This window comes from Desmodus rotundus, chromosome 4 (genome assembly GCF_022682495.2).
Source record: "Desmodus rotundus isolate HL8 chromosome 4, HLdesRot8A.1, whole genome shotgun sequence".
Classification (NCBI taxonomy): domain Eukaryota; kingdom Metazoa; phylum Chordata; class Mammalia; order Chiroptera; family Phyllostomidae; genus Desmodus; species Desmodus rotundus.
The window spans coordinates 2,305,265-2,331,631 of NC_071390.1; the positions used below are offsets into that span (position 1 = coordinate 2,305,265).

Genomic DNA, 26,367 nt, shown 5'->3' on the forward strand with positions numbered 1-26,367 from the left:
TGCACTTCGTTTGCTGTGGCAGGAATGTCTCCAGCGGACACGCCGGCCCACCCTGTAGGCGGCTGCCTCGTATTCCATGAGGTGGGCTTGCTGTGCCGTGGCCCGGGTGGGATGCAGGGCATCTGCTCTTTACTGTGACAATAAACCTCTCCACTCGTCCATCTTCAGGGTCTTCATTGACCGTTCTTGGGCTTGTCGTTGGGTGATCACGGGTTGACACGGCCATTCTGCTCTGACCCGTGGGCCTCCCTGTGCCTTTTGGCCACTTTTTAATCTATCAGCAGCCACACTCTGCCACATTCACGGCTAGTGGTATTCAGAGCAGAAGACAGGTGTGGAGTGTGAGGAGCCCCTTCAGGCTGAGCCCCTAGCGAGTCCTGGACAAGGGTCCCCAGGCTGTGCGCAGACACGGCAGAGACAAGGAGGTGTCATTCCTCAGAAGGACACTATTTAGCCTGCATTCAACCAGTGGAGAGTCAGAACTAATAAGGACGGATTCAGCGCTCTGTAAACATTTGCAGGAGAGCGGCCTTCTTAATAATGCATTGTGAACACGCAGTGACGAGTTGTTAATAGACGTGAGACGGGAATTGAATCTGAAGCGCAGGCACTCACAGCGGCCCTGCAGCTGGGTGCGCGGCCCCTGATGCTTCCCAGGAAACCAGAGCCAGACGCTGAGCCCTGTGCCGTCCACGAGGGAGGGCCCCAAAGCGTGGCGGCGCGACTCCACGTGGCTTCCGGAACACTCGCGGGGCACAGAGCGATCCCCCCGCCACGGCGCAGGCTTCGCCCACCACGGAGATCCCCTGACATGTGGCAAGAGTGAGTGTACACGCAGCGGTGGGCTTGTGTCTTCTCTGCCCTGGACAGAGCCGTGTTTAAGGAAAAACATGAATGGTAATGTCCTAGGGACAGCTGTGATGCGAAGTCACCGCGGGCCCCAACCACCCTCCCGGAACCCGTGCCCGCTGGGGCCGTGCCTCAGGAAGCACGGGGAGGACCTGCTCGGGAAGGCTGGGGGCTCCGTGTGCACACTGGGGAGCCCGGCGGCCTGGGTGAAGCCCAGCCTCACACGCCCATGGACACTGGATGCAGTAACTTCGTCCGTCACCCCTGTGAGGACTGGGCCCCAGAACGGCATCTCCCAAAGAGCCGCAGTGGTGGGCCCTGGGCCCCGGGCCTTGTCCACCCGGAGCCGACAGTCAGAAATGCTCCCTGGGGTTTTAGAGACCTTTATGCTCATCTTCTCATTTGTGCTCTGCCTGCCGTGGTGACAGAACAAGTCTGGGCCCAGTGACCATTCCAATCACTGACACGGGCAAACTGAATCCATTCAGTCACTTTCACACAGAACACCTACTGGCCACGAGCTACGTGGACCGCTCTGGGCCCTGCTGCGCCCTGACCCACCGGGCCAGGCCAGGGGGCACCCTGCTCCTCCTCCTCCTCCCCCTCTGAACTGCACCCCTGCAGGTGCCCCAGCAGGGCCCAGCTGCCAAGGCGCCCCACTCCACAGCTCCGTCCCGGGAAGCACAGCTATCTTCGAGGTGACCAAGCCAAGACCCAGCTATCCTCTGCGGCCTGCAGGCCTGTGTCCAGTCCCAAGGGGCAGCTGGCCTGCTGGGGAGTGTCCTGACTCTCCCGGGGCCAGAAGGGTGCGGTGCTGGTCTTCCCAGGCCCAGAGGGGCGGAGGGGAGGGTGGTGCGGGGCGAAGCTGGCCCTCCCGCCGCATGCATACTCGGCCAGACAGAGGCTCTCTGCTGCACCCGGGCAGTCTTTCGACTCCCTCAGCGACCTGGGACGCAGAGGCGCCTGGCCACCTCTGTAACAGAAACGGACAGCAGCCTTAGTGAGCCACCTGCCTCTCACCGTGGGGCATGCACAGGTGGAATTAGAAGGACGAGGGGGCAAGCCCGTCCTGGGGGAGCAGTCCCCAAGCAGCTAGGCCCCTTCCCGGGCCCGGCCCCGCCCTGTCTGGCCTGGAGAGACTCGCCCTTTAGGTCTAGGCGGCGCCAGGGAGCTGAGAGTGTCACTGCGTGACGGGCTGCCCCGCTCAGAGAAGCTGAAGGGGCGCTCTCAGAGCCCCCACTCACTCGCCACTCCCACGGTTTACCCCCCTTGCCGAAAGATCAATGCGCCACCACGGCTCCCGAACAACAGTGCTCCCTGCATAGTTGGGGGTTTTTGTTGGTTTTGGGGTTTTTGTTGCTGGCAAATGTCACATTTCGAAGCACAGGAGTAACTAGAATCAGGTCAGCCACCCTCTGCCCAACACCATGAAGTTCAAGGAACTAGATCGCCGGCCGGGACCTTACCCATCCAGGCAGGGAGCCGCGCTGCCTTCGGGTTCAAGGGAGCAATTAAAATAGTGCCCCCCCAACACTGGGGCCCCATAACCAAGACAAACAAACTTCCCCACCCCGTTTTTTTCGATTTCAGAACGCACAGTGTACCGACGGGGCCGGGATGCATTTCACTCTTGACTGGGTTCGGTAAGATTGCTAATCAGGATTGCTCGATTCAGTCAACACTGATTTCAATAAAAAGACCCAAAAATTATCATAAATATAGAAAAAGTGCAGGCGGCAGTGACAGGTGATTAAAATCTCATTCACTTGGAATCAGCCCGATTCGCGGAGACGGAGGCGGTGCGTCCCGATTCCCCAGCTGATCGCTATCGCCTCTCTGCAGGCCACTTCGGAGCGCCGAGGGGACCACAGTCAAGGAGGCGTGGGGCCCTGGGAGGGGGCTTCAGGTCGTGACCCCCACGGCGAGCTGATGCAGAGTTGCAGAGAGCCAATGCGGGGACTGCACACAGGGGCACCGAGGACTCGGCCTGCCCAGGAGTGTTTAGAAGCGTTTTGGGGCCTGGAAGCAGCCTGTTCCGCAGGGCAGACGGCATTCAACTAGAGTCAAAGTGCCTCCTTCACGTGCAGGAGACAGAACAAGGGTCTTGAGACCCTGGGGAGCCACTGAGGGTCAAGTGGCCCTGTCCATGGGCAGGGAGGGGACCAGATCCCAGCCCAGGGGAGCTCTTCGGGCTACAGGCTGAGTCCCAGGTGGTGGGAGGCCTCGTTGGATTTTCTCTGTTCGTGTCATCTTCCAGTGGGGCCAGAGCCCTGAGAGAGAGCGGGGCTGTGGACGAGGACGGCCCTGCAGGGCAGCTGGGCTCCTTCACCCCTCCGGGTGCAGCCAGGGCTAACAACCAGCCCCCCCGGGCACCGACACCCTGCCTGCCGCACACTCTGGCCCAGAGGGCCAGCACCTTCCTCTCCAATCTGTTCTCCTCCCCTACTCCCCACAGCCCCTCTCTACTCTCCCCCAACTTCCTCAGCGCAGTTTCAGGGGTCCAGGAAGCCCGCCTACGGAGGCAGGCATAGTCCTCTGCTCCCATAACACGCCCAGACTTGGGTCACCACACTAGCAGAAACTACAAGACTCTGGTAACTGAGTTTCAGATGAGCAACGATGAATGCTTCAGGGTAACTATGTCCCACTGAATAGTCGGGACATACTTATCCTAAAACATGCATCCTTGTGTATCGGAAATTCCTATTTAACTGGATGTTCTGTGTGGGGGGCAACCTCGGCCTTGACTGAGCTCGCCCCCTCCCAAGCCCCCTCCCCACGGTGCCCTGAAGACTTGTCCTTCCCTGCAGGTCCCAGAGCCAGGAAGTCACCTGTGCCCTCCTGCCTCCCAGGCAGGCACAGCCCACCTGCTCCCCTAGGGGGTCTGGCAGGAGCGCAGGCCCTGGGAGCTGGGCAGGCCTTGCACTCCATCATCAGTAGCTCCTGGAAGGGGGGACAGGTGTGGTCTCTGAGTTAGAAGGCATCCCCTGCACACAGTAGGTGCACGATAAACACTGCTGCTCTGAGCCCCCGCGGGGCACACAGGGTCCCCCTGGGCTCCCCTCAGGCGCCTGTCCTGCCCCCTTTCTCTGAGTAATTGGTTGACTACTGCTCATTTGCATACCATTAAACCGGCAGGCTGTGGGCTGGGGCTGGGAGTTTCCAAGTTCACTCCCCCTCACTTCCCTCCAATTTACCGCTGCTCCCTCCCACCTGAGCTGAGTCTGTTCCTGCTGTAAGAGGGACTCTGGGCACAAGGTGAGGCACTCCCCAGCCAGGAGAAAGCGCCACACAGCCTCACCACAACGAGGTCCACACGCCCATCCCAGCTGCCCCTCCTGTGGTCACACCTGAGGTTGGCAGGACACAGAACTAGGCACTGTGGATGGAGCCCGTGGTCGGCCCTTGCAGAAGCCCAAGTTCGTTGCTATGCAAAACAGGGCCTCTGGAACCTTCTGGCATCTGGCACATCAGCTCTGGGTCAGGAGGGGTGACGGTCTCTCCGTCAGCGACCGCCTGGCTTGCCTGGCGGGAATCTGAACGTGGGCTGTGCAGGGCTCTGCACTGTCCCTGTCGGCGGTGAGACACAGGAGGGGAAGCAGGAACGCTCACCGCCCCCTCTCCCCTGGGGCTGCCTCTCCCACCTGCACCCAGTGTGCACCCTGCTCCACGGTGGGCGGCTCAAGACCCTCCTGGCTGTCAGAAGGGGACGATGCACCCTTCCCTGCCTGGCTTGGGCTGGGACAGGACAATGCCAGCCTCGTACACACAGGTGAGCTCTGCCGTCTGTCCGACACACTCCTGCCAGCAGGTGCCCATGGGTGGCCAGGGACACCTCCTGACCACAGCTACTCCCTTAGGGCCCACGTGACCTGCCCAGCTCGAGGCCACCATTCCTGTCCTCGGTCGCAGAAGCCTGGCCCCCAAGGGTGGCTGCCACAAAGGGGCTCCGACTGAGGCTCGTCCAGCCCACAGCCCAGCCCCGGCCACACCCTGACCAGCCACAGCAGGTGGCCAGGTGGCCGGGGCACTCAGGCAGATGATGCGGCAGGCCCAGACACCGAGGGAGGCCCACTCTGTGCCAGGAGGGTGGAGGCCCGGGGCACCAGGGGCACGCCACCAGCACAGTGGGGCAGGGCTTCCTGATGTCCCAGCCCCACGCCGAAGCTGGCCCGGCCCGAGACGGCGCAGGGCCACTGACAGCGGTGACCGTAGTTACAAACTCACACAGCTCGATGTGGCATTTGAAGAGTATCGCAGACCAAGTCTCACACCTGTGACGGTCGGAAAAGCCCTTTCTCTCCATTGAAGCCACACAGCAGCCGGGAGGTCCCGCTCCCTGGAGGCCAGGAGGCCAGGTGGGGCCGGACCCGCTGCCCACACAGGGGACAGAATCTCTGGCACAGCCGACAGAGGACAAGAGTGCCATTTCCCGAGAGAACCTGAGTTCACAGAGGGCTCGCCCGGGTTCCCTGTCAGACCGGGGCCCACACGGCTCCCTCGGCACAAACGACGGTCTCACCGGGTCCAGCAGGAGCACAGCCTCCACAGGACACAAGCAGGGTGGGCAGGGGAGCAGTCTGGAAGGGCGCTCAGAGAGGGGCAGCCCCCCCGCAGTGCTCAAACACGTGTCTGCTCATACACGTGCAAACATGCATGTGGCCTCACACATGCACTCACTCCTGTGGATGCCCACATATGTGTGCTTGCACGTGCAAACACACATGCTTGCTCACACACATGTGCTCACACGCAGGAGCTCACACACACCGGTGCCTCTCAGTCCACTGGCACCCTGAGCCCAGGCGTGGGTCCACAGCCTGGGCGGAGCCTCCACGGGCACAGGACTTGCATCCGCCATGGGATGGGCAGTGGGTTCTGAGGCTGTATGGAGACCCCCGTTTGCACAGGAGAGTGGACTTTCCCAGGGCAGTGGCCAGCTCAAGGAAGGGGGCTGAGCACCAAAGCCCCCCCTCCAGATTCCCTGGGGCTCTGAAAGGGGTGCCCCTGAGAACGGGTCAGGGGCCCGCAGGGCAGCAGCCAGCGGGCAATGGGAAGGAGAGAGGGTTCTCGGGGTTCCTGGGCCCTGCGATGCCCATGGGGTCCGCCTGGCCACCTGCACACACTACCGAACCAGGCACACCAGGACTCGAGGGGCTTCCCACGAGCCTGGCTAAGGACCAAGCAGGGGCCCTGGGAGGGGAGAGTCCGCCCACCCCTTGCCCACTGGGAGGCCCTGGGCCACGTCTGTCCCTGCATGAGGTCTCTGTCACGGCCAGAGTGTGGCGGAGACCCTCCTGTGCCCTGCAGGCCACCACCACCCTGGGCTGTCACACGCAGCTCTGAGGACTCGCCAAGCCCCTCCCCCAGCCCCTTTCACGAGTCCACGCCACACGTCGCGGTCCTGAGGGACTCACAGTGGAAGCACTGCATTCCAGCACCTTCTAACACTCACCCCCCAACAGGTGAAGGTGACGAAAAGTCACCCTGTCCCTAAACAACGTTACTGTCTCTGAAGGGAGCCCATCTCTCCAGAAATGCCGCAAGGGCACGCGCACTGCACCACGAATAGGACCAGGCCCCGCAACCACACCAACTGCAGAGGCCCCCAGACCTCCTGCAGGGAGTCCTGGCAGGGACTTCCTGCTCCGGGGGCGACCTCAGTGCGGGCCGCTTCAGGGGACAGCCTGGGACCCACACTAGGCTTCCCCGCGTGGCCCTCAGGAAGCAGCAGGGGTTTCCTTCTTCAGTGAAAACAGTGCCTTTTGGGTTGAGTTGTCGAGGGCACCAGGGCTGTGATTAAAGAGTTTCTGGACAGGTACGAGCAAGGCCATCGGGCGGACGGATGGGTGGGCAGGGTGCTGTCTGGGAGGACTGACCACAGACCACCAAGTTGGGGGTGGGGGAAGCAGCCACTTTCTCAGGCCCCATGGCTCATAGGACCCACCTGGGGAGAAAGGAGAGGCTGGGGACTTGTGGGGGGTGGGGGGGCCAGGACCAGGACGGCCCGAGGCCCAGCCTCCTGGATCCCATCAGGCTGACAGAGGATGAAGACCTGGGCTGGCGGAAGCCACCACTTGGCATCTGATAACTCAATTATCCCAACTCGGTCCTTTCAAAGCCCCTTGAACCTCTGACCTGTCCCAAACAAACAAGGCCTCTTTGTGCCTCTCTCCTGCAGACGGAACGCCAAAGCCACTCCGCTGCACCCAGGAGCTTGGGAGCCTCCTGTCTGTGGCATTTCTGAGACAGGGCATCTCCCCCGACCCGGGGTGGCTGTCGGTCGGTCTCTGACGGGCTGGGCTGGGCAGGGCCAAGGGGTCGACACTGACTTGGAGGGTAAAGAAGCCACCTGACTGATTGGCAGCCTGCACCGTCCTCCCTCACCATCCCTGCATACCACTCCCCCCTCCCCCTCTCAGTGGCCTCCCTGTCACTTCACAAGTGACAGACGGAAGGACAGACAGACAACATGTCCAGGACTGCTTCAGATCGAAACACAGGGTTACGATTCAAATCCACAGATGACACGATCCTACGTTCTCATGGTAGGTTGCCACCAGGCCTGTTTCCACGCCCCGGGGCTTCCTTTAAAGACACGCTGTTGGTTGTTGTGTGGTGTGTGTTTGTTTTGCCAAACTTGCTGAGGAAGCGTTTCCAGGGAAACCCAGAGCCCAGATGCCTGGGGCGGCGGCAGAGTTTGCATCCCCTGCGGGAGACAGCTGGGGACTTCTAGCTCCACGCCCGTGGCTCTGTCGGGTCACCTTCCTCAGTGGGCTGACACCATCTCAGAATTCGCACGTGGAACCAGAAACGTGAGGGTCGGTGGCCAACGGCACATATAAGTAATATCTCCAACTCCGGCAAGCCCTGGGGTCCCAGAGGAGCTGGGCCCTGTGGCCGCCCTCACCCACATCACAGGGCTGGTCTCAGTCCCTCTCAGGTCTGAGCTCAGTGCTCTCCACGCCACGGCCCCACTGGCGCTCGCTCCTCAGACCCACACCCGCACCCGCCACTCGGAGGTGTTGCCCCGCAGGCCACGGGCACTCAGTGCCCAGGTGTGAGCACGCCCTGCATTTCACACACAGCCCTCACCCCTCCTTACCTCCCTGGACCCTGCCCTGTGAGCCGTCACCCCCAAATCCCTTGCCTTTTGTGGGAACCCCGAGAGGGCCTCACCCCAATCACCCAGAGCTCAGACTCAGAGCCCCCCAGGCTGCCAGGACGGCTGCACAGGGAGGGTCCTCAGCACCCAGCAGGGCGGCCCCCGTGGCCCACGTTCAGCTCCCCGCAGGCTGAGTGACCTCACACAGCTCCTCGCTGTCCCCAAATCGCAGGAAATCGCAGCAGGATAATAGGGTCGGGGCTGCTGGAGGCAGATGTGGTGGACAGCCCCGCCTCAGGCAGCGTTCGGTCAAAGCGAGGCAGTCAGCTATTCGAATCTTAGTTGTAGGGTCCTGATTTGTCACATCAAGGCTGCCGGCGGCCAGCTGCTATCCCAAAATCCTCCTCACATATGCTAAGATGGGGTAGGGGGAGGGGAGGGACAGTGGCATGGCCCCCTTCTGTGGGCACCCTAGGGCTTCTCCAGGCCCCTCCCGAGGAGGAGGGGTGCCAGGGAGCCGTGGGGCATCCGGGCCCAGCAGACACGCAGGGCACACCCCACCCAGACCCCAAACCCTGGGACAGGGCCTTTCCTCCGGCCTGCACAGCTGGGCCAGGCTCTGGGGCCTGTGTGGCGTTGCCCCAGCGAGAGCCGTCTCACCCCTGCGGCAGGGAGCGAGCACTGTCTGCACCCGGGAACCTTGCTGCCAGGCGTCACGTGCGTGGTCTACGTCAGGAGAGTACAGCGTCCTGCCTCAAGAGGCGGGCTGGGACGGAGGAGCCCGGCCTGCTGGCAGGCCTCAGGCTGCAGGGATGAAAGCGCGCAGGGCTGGCTTAGCGGGACTTAGCAGGAATATCGACTTACAGGTCAGCGGGCGGTGCCCAGGCCCTCGCTCCAGAGGGGGAGGCCTCAGACTGGGACAACACACACTTCTGCTCCACCGCAGTCGCGCCCGGGCTGCGGGGGACCTGGTGCCCAGAGAAGGGGCCCAGCTGTCCCTCCTGAGGTGGGGGCAGGGCGGGGGGGGAGCCCCATCACTCAGGAGTGATGCCGAGGCCCGGATGTGGGGCCAGGTGCTGGGGCCACGGAGCTGCAGGGAGGGGCTTGTCCACAGCCATGGGGGCCCTGGGGATGTGGCTTTTGAACTGGGCCCAGGGACAAGCGGGGGTTTCCAGGATGGGAAACTGCAGAGGCGATTCTGACCAGGTAGAGCAAAAGCCAGGAGGGAGGGCACCGGCGTGAGCGAGACCCTACCTGGAGGCTGGCCAGCGGGGTGGGCCAAGTGCACACAACCAATGTAGGCTGACGGGGTCCGGCTGCCCTGTGGAAGGACCCCTGGGAGGGGACAGGACCTGGCTGCAGGCACCGACAAGGGGCTCTGCTGCGGCAGGCAGCGGACACGGTGAGGTCCCCATGCGAGGCGCAGGGTGGGGCCCCCATCCGCATGCAGGAGGAAGCAGGCCAGGCAGCTACGTGGGAAGGCGGTCACATCCCTCCAGCCCAGAGAAAAACGCCTGCTGCCGTGAGGGGCCTGGGACCCCCACAAAGGCACACGGGCTCCCCTGGTCTCACTGAGGGGCTTTCGTGTGTAACTCTCGGGGAGGTGAACCTGGGGTCGCATTTGGGGGATCCACGTCTGCCAACACTAACGGGAAGCCAGCGGCAGGGTGGTCCCGCACTTTCCCTTCGCCCCGTGGGTCTCCGTCCTAGGACAGCAATCTAAGACGCGTGGATAAAACCAACCCCAGACCACAAACACTGCAAAGGCGTGCGCTGGGGGGCGTGGCTCTCTGTCCAGTAAATCCCAGCGAGAATGAGACTGACCCACAGGCTCTGTGTCTGCTGCCCCAGAGCTCCCCGCACTGCGCTGAAGGCACGGTTTGCCCTCGGGCGGCAACGGGACACCAGGAGCTCCACGTTCGTTCGCCAGCTGAGGGGAAGCTGACCCAGGCCCGGGGCTCCGGGGAGCTGGGGTCGGCCCTACCCGAACAGGCAGCAGGCAGGGACAACCCTGGCTTTCCACGGCGGGTCAACAACATTCGTTTCTCCCCAAATACCACCTGCCTGTTTGTAAACCTGGTGACAGCATTCGACTATGTCATCGGTGTGATCTTGCTTGTAAATGACATCGGTGGCAAATCACATGAAATATTTGCCACTGGTTTTGAAAGGCCCAAACAGCACCCCCACCGCCGTGCAAATTTAAGTGGGGGTGGGGGAGACACGTGTTTGCCGAATATTGGGGTGCAGGCCGTCCTGGGGAAGCCAGTGCCCTGGGTGCTCCAGAGACGCAGGACCACGTGTTGGCATTAGTCCACTGGGCTCCAGAGAAAGGCACGTGCTCATTTAAGTTGTCTACTTATTTATTGCTTTCTAATGGATGTTCTCCCCCCTGATTCTGGAAGGCTGCAGAGAAGACAGACTCAATCCTCCGTTCTCGACCACTCCACCTGCATGAGGGGAGTGGCCGGGTCACCTCCCCCGGCCGCTCAGAAGGCGGCCCTTCCTCCACACACACTAGGCCAGCCAGGGCCCACAGGCTGCCCCGAGGGCCCACAGGCTGCCCCGCGGCCCCGCAGTCTGGGTGGAGGGGATTCGGGCTGCTCTCCACAGACAAATAAACAGCCGATACTTAGGAGGACGGCCTTGTAGGACTGGCTCCTTAATCAACAGTTAAAGAAGCAAATTGGATTTGCCCTATCACAAAAAAAAAAATTAATTCCAGATTGTCGTTTTTGTCTTAAGTACAAGGAGGTTGTCTTAGAGGCTTGGCTGGATAATTTCATTTTAAAAGTATCTCTAAAATTTGACATCCCCGGGGACCTGTGGTTTTCTCGATCATTATATAACTGTAAACTCCTGGATGTCAGAGATTGGGTAATTTCTTTCAGCTGGACCTGGCCTGCAGCACGCTTGGACGCTAAGGACGGGTGCCAGTTACCAGCAGGGCTTGGGGACAGGCCGTGTCCCCAGCACGCAGATCGAAAGTTTCCGTGCGCAAGTCTTTTCTTACTTATTTCCCTCAATGTGCCTCCTCCCTCTCTGCTGTTAAGAGGGTTGTGAGGGCCCCCCTGCATCTGCACCCGTGAAAACAGAGCAGGCGGAGGGGCAGCCTAGTCTCCTTTCAGGCTTTGGGGTTTGGTCCTATCGAGCGGTTTCTCTGTGCTGAGCTCTTTGGGGTCGCACCTCCCCAGGACGTCGGGGAGCGAAGCTGGCCCTCAGCGCGCGGAGGTCCTGGGCTAGCCGACCGGCCCGGGCTGGGAAGCACTGGGGGAGGCCCGGGGAGGCCGGAGGCCACGCGCGGCTCCAAGGGTAAAGCATCTCCCCAACGTTCCCGCCCCATGCGTGAGTTCTGAGTGGATTAACATGTCATCTCTGGTGTTATGTTATTATAGCTTTCATGTTTTAATCCATTTTTTACACCGTGGGAAAAAGAAAAATATCACTATTCTAGTAATCAAGTTATTCCTGGAAAATCCTAAATAAAATGAGAATTTTATTAAAGATATTTATCTTAAACAACAAGAATAAAATCAATTTGCACTGCCGGTCCAGCATCCAGTTACAATAACATTGAAATACACTGTGGCTTTGCGGGCGGGGCCGTCTCTCTTTTCAGATTGGTCAGCAAGGACAACGCCTCCATGCGCCTCCGCCAGGGCACCCGCTCGGCCGCTGGGCGAGGAGGAGAGCGTTTTTATTGTTAATCAATGCCAATCAATTCTGAGCCTTGATGTTAAATAGGGATCAATACCACTGGGCTGCAGATGAGATCTGATTTCAATTGGTGAGCAAACCTGCAGAAGTTTTTAATCATAAGGTAAATCAAGACCTGGAACATAAGTCAGGTGAATTAATACGGGCCGAGCAGGACCTCTCCTGCCACTGATCCAGCACAAGGAAATTTCTGTCATATTTCATTATCACGCTCAGGCCAGGCTGCAGACAGCGTTCGGGGAGCGTTTCCTCCGTGGGGCCCGAGCGCCCCTCGCGTGCACGGCCAGCCCTCCACACCGCGCGGCCCGCCGGCCCGCCGAGTACAGTTATACGTATGCCCCATGAATCTCATTTTATGCGATTAAGATCCATAAAAATTCAATAGCTTTTCTTCTGCAATTCACATTTTACCTGGTGAAATATCATAAGAATTTCATTATCTTTGCAGCTGTTGCCTAGGATCAGGCAAAGGTTATTATCCTCTTCGAAAACACTATAGAATATGTACGAAAATGTCAGGAGAACTGGGCATTTAAAGCTTGATTTTTTAAAAGAAAAACACTGTGTGGAGTTTAGAATAAACTGTACTTGACATTTATGTACCATGATGCATTTCTTGGTAAACTGATTTTGCAAGGAAATTCTCTGAATTTGACTCTGTGACTGGATTGTAAAAGGAAAAGGGAAAAGTGGGGAGGGAGGGAGGGGAGGGGAGGGGCAGGGCAGGGGGATGGCTGGGAGGTGGAGGAAGAGGTAGAAATGGTTGGAGGTGGCAAAGCGACCGGAAAGCAGAGGTCTCCCCAGGTCACACCGCCCGGGATTCCTTAACCTTTCGGACAGCACCCGGGCAGACAACTCCCAGGACCCGAACGGATCGCCGTGCCTAACCCCGTGCATCACTCGGCCCATGCAGGGCGTCGGAAGAAAAATTGCCCGCGCAGAGGAGGTGATTGATCGGAAAGCGGGGAGCGTCAGGCGGATGCGGCGCGCTCCTCCGGCCTCCGCGGCTCGGGCTCCATCTATGATGATAAATTAGCATGAGATGGAACCTAATGAGTTTACTAAACATTTGGGATTTGCGCTAATAAACTGGCTGGCTGTGAACTAGCAGAAGCGGCAAGCAGTCCCGGGGCTCCCTCTTATCTCTGTACACGACAGTGAAGCCGCGCTTCCAATCTGCGATCAATTCATCACCCGACACCACTGTACATTCTTCACAAAAAGATAATTACTGCTTCCCTGGATCAGAACACTCATATTTCCTTGGAATTGCAGGTCCTGATAGCAGACACTGTCACCGGCCCCCCCAGCCCCGCTGTACAGCTCTATTTATGATCGTTATTTTCGCCCAAACAAGCCTTTTTCCTCAACTTGATAACGAAACCTGCTATGACAGGAAGGGAACAGTTAAGGCATTGTTTCCTCCGCGGAGTGCTTTTACGTTTAGTGCAGGCCGCTGACAAATATTTTATTCAGGGCATTAGTAAAAGTTTCCACTCGTTAGAAGATATCGCTTCCATTTCCTTACAAAAAAAAAAAAATTCCTTTCCAGGCTCTGATTTGTTAAAAAACAGAGAGGCAGCAAGAGTAGAGCAAGTAATGTAACAGAGAATAAATCAAAACGTGATTAAAAAGGCCGTAGCAGTTTTCAAATCCCATGCCCCCAGCTCCACGGGCCTCACGCTTGTAGACCCTCCGTCCCTCCCCTCCCGGGTCCGCCCTGCCGACTGGTCAACTCTGGGTGACCCCAGCCCACGCAATAAATTACCATAACGCACAACTCTGAAACAATGTAAATTAGTTACTGCTCGCGGTCTAATAAATGGGAACAAATGTGTTTGGGGCTGGAATGGGGTTCTGGACGCTGTAATTGCTGGGAATAATTATGATGAGGTCTCAGGAAACATCAGCAGCGGTCACTTGTCATGACAAATACCCCGAGCCCAGCAAACACGCTTCTGACTGCAACACTTGTAGCAGGCAAATCATTTTTGCCTTAAAGTGAAAAGGTACTTCTGCACCTTGCTTTGCTCGCGACCGCGCACGAAAGCCCCTTTAAAACTGGAAAGCATCTCCACACGCCCTACCATCCTGGACCAAGGAGAGTTTGTTTCCACCGTGGAGCTTTTTCTTCGACAGACATTGGCACACGGCATTTCATAGGAGCAGTTAGTCCAGCACAGAAGATTTGGGGGGGACCAACAGAAGTTGGGGGGGGCTCAGGCATCTGCTGGTGGGGGCGACAAAGGAGGATCTATGTTTGAAGGGCATGAAGGCGTACCTCTGGACAGGGAAGCCAGCCATTTATTAACTTGCATAACTCATTCATTTGTTCAATGTAACGATCTTTGGAGAAAGGGCTGTTATGTTTAGAACCTGCCTGTCAAATTTAACAAATGATAGTTATTGCCATTTTCCCCCCTGAAAGCACTCTCCCAGATCCTTCCCGCCTGTCCCTGGGGCGCCCGCCGGCCAGGGACCCATGGGCAGCCCGCGTCTTGGTAACTGATGGCCGCTGCCCAGTGGCCGGATCGGGCCGCTGACCTCGGCCAGTGGGGACGACCCAAGCCCCTCTTCTTCCCTGGCCCAATCTTCCCAGTGTCAGAGGGGGCACCGCTTCGTTGAGAAGATGGGAATGGACGGGGAGCTCCCTCCGGCAGCGTTTCCAATAAGCCAGCATCGGGAAGGACAGACACGGAGAGGCTGCCGGGACCACCCCATCCCGCACACTGATCTGATTTACAAACCTTCCCTAATGTGAAACAAATGCTGTGGGTGTGAACTCATACTTAACCATAAAAGCCCGTGCGCACTCTGACTCATATTAAATACCACATATAACTCTCAGCAGGTTTTATGCTGTGTTTTACTGTCCGCAGTGGCTGAAGCTGGCCTAACATTTTGTTTGGCAATTAGGAAAATTTGTAGTTTAATTTATTAAACCCCCCCAAAAAGGCAGCACTACACCGAATGCAGGATTCATTTCGCCTTCACACCGCGGCATGGCCTCACTGCCCTCCCAGTGATTGAATCAAGCTCCCTTCCTGGCCTGTGCTCCTTAAACATCCTAAAAAAACGTATTCTTTGGGAAAAAACCCTGATAATAAGCAAATGTGAGCCACACTGCTTAACTAAATTCTTGGTAAACAGTTCAAATGTTTTCACTTCTGTGCAAAGGAACGAGCTGCTTTAGGGGGGAAATGGGGTGGGGCAACCCCAACAGCCACGAGAAACCCACAGACAACTTCCAAGTTCTGTGAACGGTGATAAGCTCAGACGTAAAGGACTTTATTATGAAAACACCAAGACATTAACTGGAAGAGAAACCCTGCTCAGGAACCTTTAAGAAGAAAAAAACCCTGAAATTCAAAAAGTATCGTCAGTGGCCGTGAAGGCCCCACAACACGTGGGAGAACCTTGAATGCACATCACTGAGTGAAAGCAGCCCATCTGAAAAGGCCACACACTGTGCGATTCCAAGTCCATGGCGTTCTGGAAAAGACACTGCGACACAGATAGCAGAGACATCAGCGCTGGCGGGGCGGGGGGGGCGGGGGGCAGGGGGCTTTAAGTGGGCAGCGCGCAGAGGACAGTTAGGGCAGAGAAGCTCCTCTGCATGATACGAAAGGGCAGATACGTGTCGTCATGCATTTGTCAAAACTCGTAGGACGCACAACACCCACAACGAACCTAACGCGAAGAAGGGACTTCGTTCATCACAATGTATCGATGTGGGTTCACCCACTGTAACACTGTGTCTTTAATGCAGGCTGTTACTAAAAGAGAAAGGAGTGGGGTGTGATATAGGGACTTTCTGCTCCTGTCTCTGTAAACCTAAAACTGCTCCCAAAAATCAAGTCTATTAATCTTTCTGTTGTAAAAAGCATTATCAGGGCTCCTTGGAGTCTCCATCAAACGCAGAGGAACAAAATGCAAACTTGGGGTGGTGTGGCACTGGTGTGGCTTTAATGTCGCTGCTCTGTGGCCACCAGCTCCCCAGCCCCCACTTGCGTCTCCCAGCCTGGCTGGGATGTCACTCTTCACAAGCTGGACAGGGTTCTGAGCCACGGCGGCCAGGAGAGGCCACATACGTGCACCATCTCGGAGCCTGCCTACCACACCCCCTGAGCCCAAAGGCTTTGGAAAACTGAGGGGACCCTCTGGGAGGAACCCCTCCTCCACGGGACGGCAGAGCTGCACCCCTGGCCCCTTCCCAGCGCCAAGCTGGCTCTGCTGGGTGTTATTTAAAATAAAACGGGCCCCTCCCCCACTGGGCCTCCTGGGCAGGGCTTGGCGCCACCCAGGGCTGGGAGGTCGGGCAGCCCCACCCCCAGGAGCACACCTTGGGAAGGTGGGTGGCCCTCACAGTGGCAGCACAGGCCACCCTCAGGTGGCCGCAGGCCAGGTGCAGGCTCCAGACCTGTTTCTCAGGGACTCGGTAACGTCCACACTGGCCATTTTGGTGAAAGCTTTCCCTTTCGGTGAGCACGTGCAGCAGGGATGGGGGTGGGTGCGGTTTTGCGTGGAGCCTTATTGAAGGCTGTCCCTGGGTGGCGGGCCCCTGTGGTCAAGGACAGCCTTTCCCCTGTGGGAATTCGTCATCGTGGGGGCGAACGTTTTTAGGGCCTTCAACAGGGCCCAAATCCTGTCTGGTTGGTGCAACATGGCATCCTGCCTCCAGCTGCTTTCTGCTGGCGCTGGGAAGGTGGGGGGAGACAGGCACCGGGAGGAGGGGGCGTGGGGGGCGGGGCGCTGGAGCCTCCTCCCCAGATGTGGGCTCCCTGCACACCCAGCAGAGACAGGCTGGAGCCGACTCCTTCCGCTGCGGGCCTGGGCTCTGCGTCCCACGACAGCACAGGCGGGAGCCCCTGCTTTCCGCACATGTTAAACTCATTTCCTCGGGAGGGACTGGGAAGGCGCGGCCCCTCTCTGCTGTTTGCAGATGCTGCTGGTCCCTGGCCGGCCAGCCGGCCGGCAGGCATACGGGCATTTTCTAGCTGAGCGACTTCCAGCCTGGGAACAGCACAGGGATATTTTTCATTTGTTTTGTTTGTAAAGGGAAAGGGAACCGAGCGACTCGAAAACAACCGAAACGGGAGCTTGCCTATTACCGCCCCCCCACCGTGCCCTTCGTCAGGTTGTTCACCAATTGATAGTCTTTATTATGTTGACAGATGTGCCGGGCTGTTTTCTGAATAAATAGTTTTGAAAACAGTTTTCTCCACAATTTAATGAACGCTGGTTACCCCCAAAGTCTAAGGAGCTTATAAAGTACCACCAAAAAACCCTTGACTCACAAAATTCCTCCACTTATTTTTCTAAATTATAGCCATATTTTTATTTTAAAGCATTAATAATACCAGCATAATGTCTCATTCTACAGAGTCTCGACCACAAACATTTTGGGGAGATTTGCTAGGAAGATAAACAAACAGAGGAGCTTGTGTTCTGCAAGCTGGCGGAGCGAATGGTTTTCATTTTCCCCGAGTGTAAGCTCTGGAAGCTTTGCCAAGTACAGGTTAAGCTCCGTGAGTTTTCACTTCCTGTACCCCGACTTGTCAATCACTTCCTGTCTGCGACGACAATTTCCATCATTAGAGCCTGGAATTTTTATCTCCTCCAACATGCCTCCTGTTGCCACTGTTAGTTTGAATTCTGATAAATTATTCACCATCTTTGAAAAGTAACCAAAAATTACAGCATCGGGGGAGAGCCACCTCAGGGCCGCGAGGACCACAGTCCTCCGGCTTGTGTCCCGAATGCTCTGCCTGGGCCAGCGTCGCCCCTTCCTGGGCGGCAGAGGAGGCCCGGCCAGCCAATTATCTCCTGGTGCACAGAGAGTAATTATCTGCTTCCTGTAAGCATGCGTACCAGAACCCCGAGTTTGGACGGCTTTCCATAAGGTAATCCAATTCATCCCAGCCACCCTAACACAATTACAGGCACTGGCAATATCTTTGCTCTTCACCTGATAAGGCCGCCGCAACGGCGCGGGATGGCTTGCGTCAACATCCCTCCTGGACTATAGCTTCTGACAGCCGGGCTCCCAGCCCTCCCCCGCCCCTGCCCATCCACACCCGGCTGCATGCACAGCAGCTCGGAGGAGGCTTCCCCTGCACAGGAGAACAGGAGCCAGAGAGCTGCACCGTGCTGCGGAAGTTATTATGGGTGTGTGTGGCTTGTTTTAAACCCAGCTTTGCCTGGGCCTGACCGTGGAGCCCTTCCCCAGGCCAGGCAACCGTAAATCTCTGCAGGCCTGGAGCGGAGGTGTGGGCTCCGGGCCTGGCCGTGGCCGTGGCCCTGCCCCCCGGCCCTGGTCACACTCCCTGCAGCACCCGGGGCGGTCAGCACACAGCCTGCGCGTGGGGGCTGCGGACTCCGTTCCCCGGGGCTGTCGGGAGGAGAGGCATGGAACTGCTTCTGGTGTCTCCCTATTTAAATGAAAGCCTGGCATTGTGACTCGATAATGCAGCTCTTCCTTTTCTGTTTATTTTCAGAAGTTTATGAAAAAAAAATGGTCAGAGGATGAATGAGCGCGGTGAACTTTTTGCCTCTCTGCACTGGCGTGCCAGGGAATAAAACAGCCATTCACACCTGAGCGCGGCGCCAGCGGGGCCGGTGCCAGGCAAAATCAGATTCTTTGTAGCCACGTCCATTCATCCAAAGTGTGCTTTCAGATGGCCGCATCTCTAGCCAATATTTTCCCTTCACTGAAGTCCCGATGTATTAAAACAAAACCCAAACCAAAGAGCGCCTCCCACACAGGGCCAGCACCAAGTGGAGGACTCCGGGACGCCGAGGCCCACCGGCTGGTAATTGTATTCACAGCTTTGAGGAAACCGAGGAGGAAAAACGACCAGCAAACTATACTGTTTTCGCTGCTCTGTGCAGATGAAATGACAAGCTACCGTTGAAGAAGTTAATAAACAGTTTCCGTGTTGCAGGTTCTCCCAACGCTGCTGAATAGAAAGCCTTGGATCGCTAAATGGTGTGTAATTAAAAATATTTTTAAAATCCTCCTTGACAGACCCGGGGCTTAGCCAAAATGTAAATGACATTAAAGAAGACAATGAATTTAATTTTATTTAATGTCCCTTTTTGCAGATCCTCATTTACATAGCATTTTTAACAAAAGCGTTGACCTTATAAATGCTGGCATTTGTACAGCTCCCTCGGAGTGGGATTTAATCACGCCCGTGCAAAGCCATGAGGGAGGCAGCTTTAAGTTCTGTGCTTGGAGATGGAGTGGAATAAAAACATGGGGACTGGTCAAATGTTTATCCTCCCTGCTTCTGAAAACAACCTGACAAGAAGATGTAAGGGCTAGGGAATAACCCGGTGCTGTTTGTAAGGCTCGGTAATAATCATACATAATCGTTTGGAAATATAGCTAATAAAAAATATAATGAGTGTTCAGCAAAATCGGCATTAGGCCCAAATTACAGGATATTAATACTTGAACAGGTGCAGAAAGGCGCTTTAAATGAGGTAAATGAATAAAACGTCCCAGAGCACAACTGTGTGCGCTGACAAAAAGTCAATGCTATGAATAATTCAGCGGGGAGGGCTGCCAGCAAAGGTCGCTCTCTTTGACCTTTGTGACAGGAAGTGAAAGGAAACACTGTTGACTAAAAAAAAAAAAAGGGAAGAGAGAAAGAAAGAAAATCTCCGATCCTCTCCAGCTACCGTTGGGCCATCACTTAAAGGTGTAAACTCCGAACTTGTGAACTGAGGAGCCTGGCTCTGGGGGCGAGGGGGTGCGGAGCTAAGGTGGCTGAGGTTTGGGCGCGAGGAGGCACAGGAGGTCGCAGACAATGAGAGGTTAAGTAAATAATATTTTTCTGCAATCCCGTGTCAGTTATGTATAAAAATCTGAGGTCAGCTGAAAAGTATGTTCAGAGCCCACAGAGTTGATATTTTGCAACAGCTGTTAAATATGACAAAACTTTGCTCCCCCTCCCCAACTCAAGCCGTTCCAAACTCTGTATGAAAGAAAATGGAATAAACAGATGTCTGGCTTCCAGACAGAAAAGTAGGACAGACTTGGAATGACAAGTCTCCCGAACTCCACAGCCTGATGCCAGACTTGCCGGGGAGGGGGCCGGCCGCCTCGGGGATGCCCGCGCGCGGGCCGCCGGAGACCGTGCCATCTGGAACCGCCCCGCTGTGCGCGCGCTCCCTCCGGGCACCGCGTGGGGCCGCGTGTGACCGGTCCGGTCAGACGTCCCAGCACCCACGGCACGCCTGCCCGGTTGCAACAGTTGGACCCTGAGCCTGGGTCCACTCGGCCAGGCGGCGGTGGAGGTAAGAGCATGTGGCCCCCCGGCATGTCCACAGGGCCTCAGGTGACACCCCAGGATGGGATGGCACGGGAGGACGACAGCCGAAGTGTGGTTTTGGTTTAGCGGCTACACCGACATCCTGTAATCATTCACAGCCCTTGGAATGCACGGGTGAAACAGGAGAGATTTATCTGTTCATAGTCGGGCTGTGTGGACAATGGGTGTTCCTTAATGAAGACCATCTGCTTTTGTGTTTTCCCAGAAAACATTATTCCACGAGGAAAACGACACCCTGTCCTTTTCAGCAATGCCATAAAACATGACGTGTGTGTGTGTGTGTGTGTGTGTGTGTACACACATGCATGTATGTGGGGGGGTGCACGGTGTGTACACACACGTGCCCTTCTTCGGGCTCTCTGCAGGTCACTACCGTCCACACGCACGCCCTCCACCCTGGTAGCTCTCTACTGACCCCGCTCCTGCTTCACAGTGTTGGGTTTCTCTTCTACCCCAGTCGTTACATTCTTTCAAATACACTGCCGTATAATTGTATTTTTGGAGCTATAAACGATGGTTTCTCCAGCATTGTTTTATGAGGAAGGAAACAGCTAAGGTAAGTGAAACCTTCACAATAAAAGGGTTTCCTAACGCAGAACACCCTCACTTTCCCCTCTTCTTGACTCCGAGGGTCTTCCACGCTGCTCAGGAGTGTTTAATGCTTGTGAAACATAACTGAACTAAATTGTGTAATTAATTGATTGAAGGCGCCAGAGTCCACAGACTGGGATTTGCCTGCCAGAGTGAGGAGCCGCCTTCTCTGTCCTGACAGAGGGAAGGGGCTCGGCCTGTGGAGGAGCCTCGCTGTGCGCTAGAACAAGCGTGGGCCCATTGATCTCAATTCAGGTTGGAATTATTGGTTTGTATCCTCAGGACAAATACGCCTTATCTGGTCAGAAACTGCTAAACGTATCCAAAGGCCACCAGGAGCCGGTGAAGCACGTTGTATATAATTCTTTTTTAAGCCAACTAACCAAGTAATGACAGTGCTGATGAGGACCTGCAGGCCGGCGCGCCCGTCTGGCGGGGCACTCCGTCCCGCCGCACTCCAGGGGCAGCCCGGGCGCACACCACACTTGAGCAACCGACTCGAGGAGGCAACGCTCGCCCCACAGAAACGATTCTCACTACAAAACGGAGACGTGCCCCCGTCGCAAAAGGCTGCATCCCTCTCGAAAGACAGCCCCTCCTACGGGCACCTTTCTGTCCCCAGTTGACACAACTTGCCAGAGTGAACACTAAATTCTTCGTGCCCTCCCCAGAAACGTCCCTCGCCCTGAAGATGGGAATGCTGCTGCAGTCACAACGCAAGGGCTTTCGCCAAGCAACCAAATGTGCGTAGTATTTTGTCATTACAAGTGACAGCTCTCTTAACAATGGCAAAGTGTACACCCCATTTGTCATTGGATAAAACTACCCTCACCTTCGCATCCCTAGCACGGGAGGCGATTAAAATTCCTATAAAATTGTCATATCTTTGAATTTAGAGGCAGAGCAGATTTCTCATCAATAATTAAGACCTCCGAAGCCTCTGTGCCAGGCACGAACCGGACCGAAGTCCTCCTTCTTCCAATAAACTCGGTAAACCCATTAACCAAATGTTTTCACGGTTTTCCCTCCTCTCGTGCCTCCAGAATATCAGATGCTCGCTCACTTCTCTCAGGTTAGAGAGGCGGTAGCAATCTCAGCACATACTCTCATTAACCACAGATAAGAGAGCATTCACTCAGACAAGAATTAACGAGTCTATTTCTGCACAGGTACGGAAGCTATTGCCCCCCGCGTGATAAACACCGAGTGTCGCAGATTATCCCGTATTAATAGTCAATACTCGATGGGCTGTCACACAAACCCAAAGTGGCTTTGAGGGGAAAACACAGCCCCCAGTACGTCGGCTGAATCGACAGACACGGCTCCTCAGTTACTGTGCCGTGCTGAACACCTCACGATTTGAAAACAAGTCATCTTTTCAAATGCGCCCGTGTCACAAATTGAAGACAACTCAGAAGATGAAACCCTTCCCCGTCCTGTGTCATGAGCAAGCACACGCTGCCTCCTCGAGCATCTTACAGCCAGACGAGATTCCCAGGCTGTTCAAACACTTCTAGCCAATCACGAAAACAAAACAGGTGCAGGTACCCGACAACACGCCGGCGCTGGAAGATCTCCACAGCCGCCACACTGCAGACAAATATGACGATATTGATTTTTTTTTTTTTTAGCTGGAGTTCTCCAAAGTGTTGAGCGGGTTCTCCCTGGCTGAGTGATGGCCACAACTGGGCAGCCCTATTTGATTACTAATAAGAGAGCCGCCCCTTCTGTCAGATACCGAGCATTCCCCACTAAGCAAACAGCTATTCCAGCTAGTTCAACATTAGCATTTCTCCCCACTGGTGGCGCGGATTTCTTCAGGCTTAACTCGGGGAGTTTTCCGGGTTTAATTTTTCAGACACTGGACAGCAAAGTTCACGATCAAAAGATAACTTTGTAATGAAAGCAGCTGAAATCCAACCCCTCTTCAAAACAGGCTAAACCTCTGCTTCACAAAACGGGTGTCAGGTGTGCACAGCCAGTGTTTAGCCGATGTGGGTGCCCACTCCAAGACCTGCAGCCCATCACCCCCTGGGCCTTCTGCTGCTGTTACCCTCTGTTGGGAAGAAAGAAACCCTCCCCCGTCCAGGCCACAGCCACCCAGCGATGGGGGTGAGTGTGGTGGTTTTGTTGTCTCAACTAAAGCAACACCAAATGCACAGTAACTCTATTAGGGCTGATGAGTAGTAGCTTCAAAGGATGCAGTGTGGCCCAAGGAACATGATAAATAGCAAGATGAAGAGCAGCAAATGTAAAGAATGCATACAGCTCATCTAGTTATGGAAATTAATGTTGGAAAATGTAACCAGCATGTGTAATTAGTTTCAATTATAACAACTTTGGTTTGTTAGTTACATATTTGCTACTTGACATAAAACGACAGCCACAATTGGAAAAAAATTAGGAGACATTTTGTAACTAATTGAGAGCAGATTAAATTCATTCTAACACTGGGCAAGGAGGACACCAGCCACACCACCCAAGTCTCCACGGCAGCTCTCATCCGAGATAAAAATAACGTAAAAATGAAATACTTGTTAACAAATTAGCAAAAAGCATTTTATGACATATCTCTGGGTTTAAAGCCAGGAACTCTCTAGGCATAAAGTGCTCCTCACAGCGAGAGCAGTGGCAGATGAAACCGCTTCCCCTGACAACTGGAAAGCAATTACCGAATCCCCACAGAGCCAGCCTCCAGGTTTCCAAGTCAACCCACCTGTGCACGGTAACGCAGGCGGACAGCACACGCCGCACAGGGCTCAGCCCCAGCCTGAGCGCCAGGCAGCGGCTGCAAACCAGGCGAGGCAAAGGCTTTGGCTGGGGCTGCGGTTCTGTTTTGAGAAAAGAAAGACGTCCTCCTTACCTGTCAATGATTACAGGGTCCGAGGGTGTCTCGTTTCTATTGCCACAACTTTTCTTGTCACAGCACCGGCTGTGGAGGAACGGTAAACAGGGGCTTTAATGCACGTGTCATGCTTTTACGCCCGACGTGTAATTTGGGTTTTGTTTTTTTTTTTACGTCTGACGGTAAAGAGGCCGGTGTCAACAAAATAAGTCGCCCTACCAAGACTGCTTGGCACATGTAAACCCGGAGAGCTCACGTGCTCTGTGGCTAAACTTAGGGTGTAACTTTCTACCCCACCGGAAGGAGCAGGGTTGAACAAGTCCGCTCCTAGGAGGAGGGTAACAGCCACCGTCTACAGGCTTGATGCTCAAATACAGAAGACATGTTGTAGGTGTTTGTCTTTGCAGTGAACTGAGGAGAAGGGGAGGCGGGAGGCTTGGGAATAACTTTTCACAGCTTCAGCTTTTGTTTACCTCTAATTGTCAAGCTGTTATTTCTGGGAAAGACGCAAGATGCCACCTTCAGCCAATATTTCTTTTGGGCATTTATTAATTATAACCACAAAAGCACGCATCAATCTATCAGAAACTTCTATTGTTCCTCCTTTAAGCCTACCTTAACTCTGTTATTGAAACTTTAATTAAAGCAGAAATGAAACAAAAATGTTATGCTTCTTGCATTTTAAAAAAGCATACTTGTATAATGGTTACATGTCTAAATTAGCTAAATTAACACCATATGGTAGGCAAAGTATATAAAGCCTTTTAAAGCTGACAGCTAAAGTGATTAAAGAAAGTCTACGGCCTTCCACTCACAGCCTAAATCACATCTGTGCGCTTTCGATGTTAATTGCAGAACATGCAGAAGTGGATAATAAAGAAATTCCACTTTATTGGTTGTAATTTATATTTATTACCTGATATGAGAAAAAGTCAGCTTTTGTATATTAGTGCTGTAACAATATGTCTGCTCAGAAATGGCATTTAGACAGCCGGCCCCGCAGCCAGGCAGAGCCTGCCCCGCCGGGTCTGCGCCCGCCACTGCCGCCCGCGCCTGCAAAGCAGGCCCTGTTACTCCTCCCGACCATATTTCACAGGCGCACATGCAAAGTCAATGACGCATTTTTATTTGCCATGTCGGGGTGAAACTCTTGCGGTAGTTAGGGAAAAAACAGGTGGGAAATTGCTCTTCCGACAGAGATCTCAGGGAAGGCGCGCTCTGCGCTCCAACAGCCCGGGAAGGGCGCCTGGCTGCCCTGGGGAGGAGGTCAGCCGGCGGCGGACTCCGGGTCCGGCGCTCGGCTCGCAGCGCTGCCAGGCGGACAGAGCGGTTTCCTTCCACCAGCGGCAGCCGGCTGCACGGCTCGGACGCGGCGCTGCAGGAGAGGGTGGCCGAGGGGCTCCAGCGATCCCTGGCTCCTCCGCACGGAGGACACAGGCGGCACCCAGGACACCGCAGCGACACCGCCCACATATTTATGGGCTCCGCGAGCAGCCGGTGGCGGGGACCCTGGCCACGGGGGAAGTGAGCCGGGCTCTTGGGCTGCGGCTTGCGGCCGGCCGATTACATTTCAATCGAAGCCCATCCCGAAGCCGAGCGGGGTGGCGGCGCCAGGGCGCGGCGTCCTTTGTAGCCGCAGCTGGCGCCGAGGCCGCCGCCTGCCCGCCGCCCACCCGCCCTCCGCTCACCTGCACATGATCTCGTGGGTCAGCAGCACGCGGCACATCTCCGGGTTCTTGTCCTGGCCCTCGTAGACGATGGCCTGAGCGGGGACAAGCAGAGGCGGAGGTTAAGCGGAGCCCCGGCTTTGGCGTCCGGTCGCCCAGGCCTCGCGGGGCGGCAGGTGCAAGGCGGGCGGGGGAGGCGGAGCGGCCCAGCCAGGCCACTCTCCCGCCGGGCGGCCAGGAGCGGGGCCGGGCCAAGGCGGCCCCTTCTCCGCAGCGCCCTGCGGGCCTGCGCGAGGCCTCCGGCTGGGAGGACACCGGCCGCGTGGGCAAGACCAGGGCACAGGGAGCCAGGGCGGACTGGCATCGACCCCGGCACACGGGGCTGCCGGCCCCTCGGCTGCCTGCACCGCTGCTGGCCCGCGTCCTCAGGCCATTGTCTGATCCGAGCTCCATGTGCGGGTTGGCGGAGACCGCTGAGAACACGCTGCGGTCTCTGCGACTAAGGAAGCGGGCAATGGCCGGGCTGGGGCAGCGGTTTCCTGGAGCCCCGGGCCGCGCCCGCCCTGCGCGCTCCCCGCGCTCGAGCAAGGAGGGCGCGTTCCAGCCCAGGTACCAGCGGTGGACCGCCCGCCGGGCCCAGCCGCCGCCTAGAGTCCGCGGGCCGCCTACCGGCCGGGCCAAACCCGGCTCTGCAGGCGGCGGGAGGCCCTGGAGCCGGTCCGCAGCAGCCTCACGTGGCCGCGGCGGGCCCAGGCCTCGCGGAAGCTCCTCAGGAGGGCCCCGGGCGCCGGCCCCGCGCGGCCACGTGCTCCTCGCCCGATGATATTGGGAAAGAAAGTGCTAATGGCCAATCTGGTGTTTATTTTGAAACTGCTAACAATGATTTTTCTCGGGTAAAACGGCGGTGTCTGCGCACACGCTCGGGTGGGTTTTGAGCAGAGGCTTCGCCAGATGGTGCGCAGCCCTAGGTGCGCTCGCCACCGCGCGCACCCCGCTCCGCCGCCGGACCGAGCCGGCCGCCCGCTCCAAAAAAAAAAAAAAAAGAAGAAGAAAAGAAAAAGAAAAGGAAAAGAAAGGGAAAGGCCACCGGAGAAGAGGCAGGGGCGGGGGCGGGAGCTACACGTTCCCGGCAGAAAATTCCGCGGAAGGGGGAGGGGAGTCCCCTCCAGTTCCCGCCCCCCCACTTCAAAAAATTATCTGGAAATTACTTCCAACCTCCTCGGGCACTTCTGACACTCTCCTCCACTTCCAGGT

At 56.4% G+C, this 26,367-nt stretch overlaps 1 protein-coding gene across 13 annotated transcripts in view; it reads right to left on the reverse strand.

Moving 5' to 3' along the window:
• The window catches only part of EBF3 (EBF transcription factor 3), a 109,866-nt gene that overhangs the window by 79,650 nt on the left and 3,849 nt on the right, over positions 1-26,367 (reverse strand). For 11 of the 13 annotated variants that reach the window (XM_053922323.2, XM_053922312.2, XM_053922311.2 and 8 more), the window contains exons 5-6: positions 25,135-25,208; positions 23,465-23,533 (exon numbers count right to left, since the gene is read on the reverse strand). In XM_053922323.2, the coding sequence (XP_053778298.1) occupies positions 23,465-23,533; positions 25,135-25,208 (143 nt within the window). The remainder of the gene's footprint in view (positions 1-23,464; positions 23,534-25,134; positions 25,209-26,367) is intronic. The other 2 variants (XM_053922314.2, XM_053922320.2) reach the window with 1 other exon arrangement.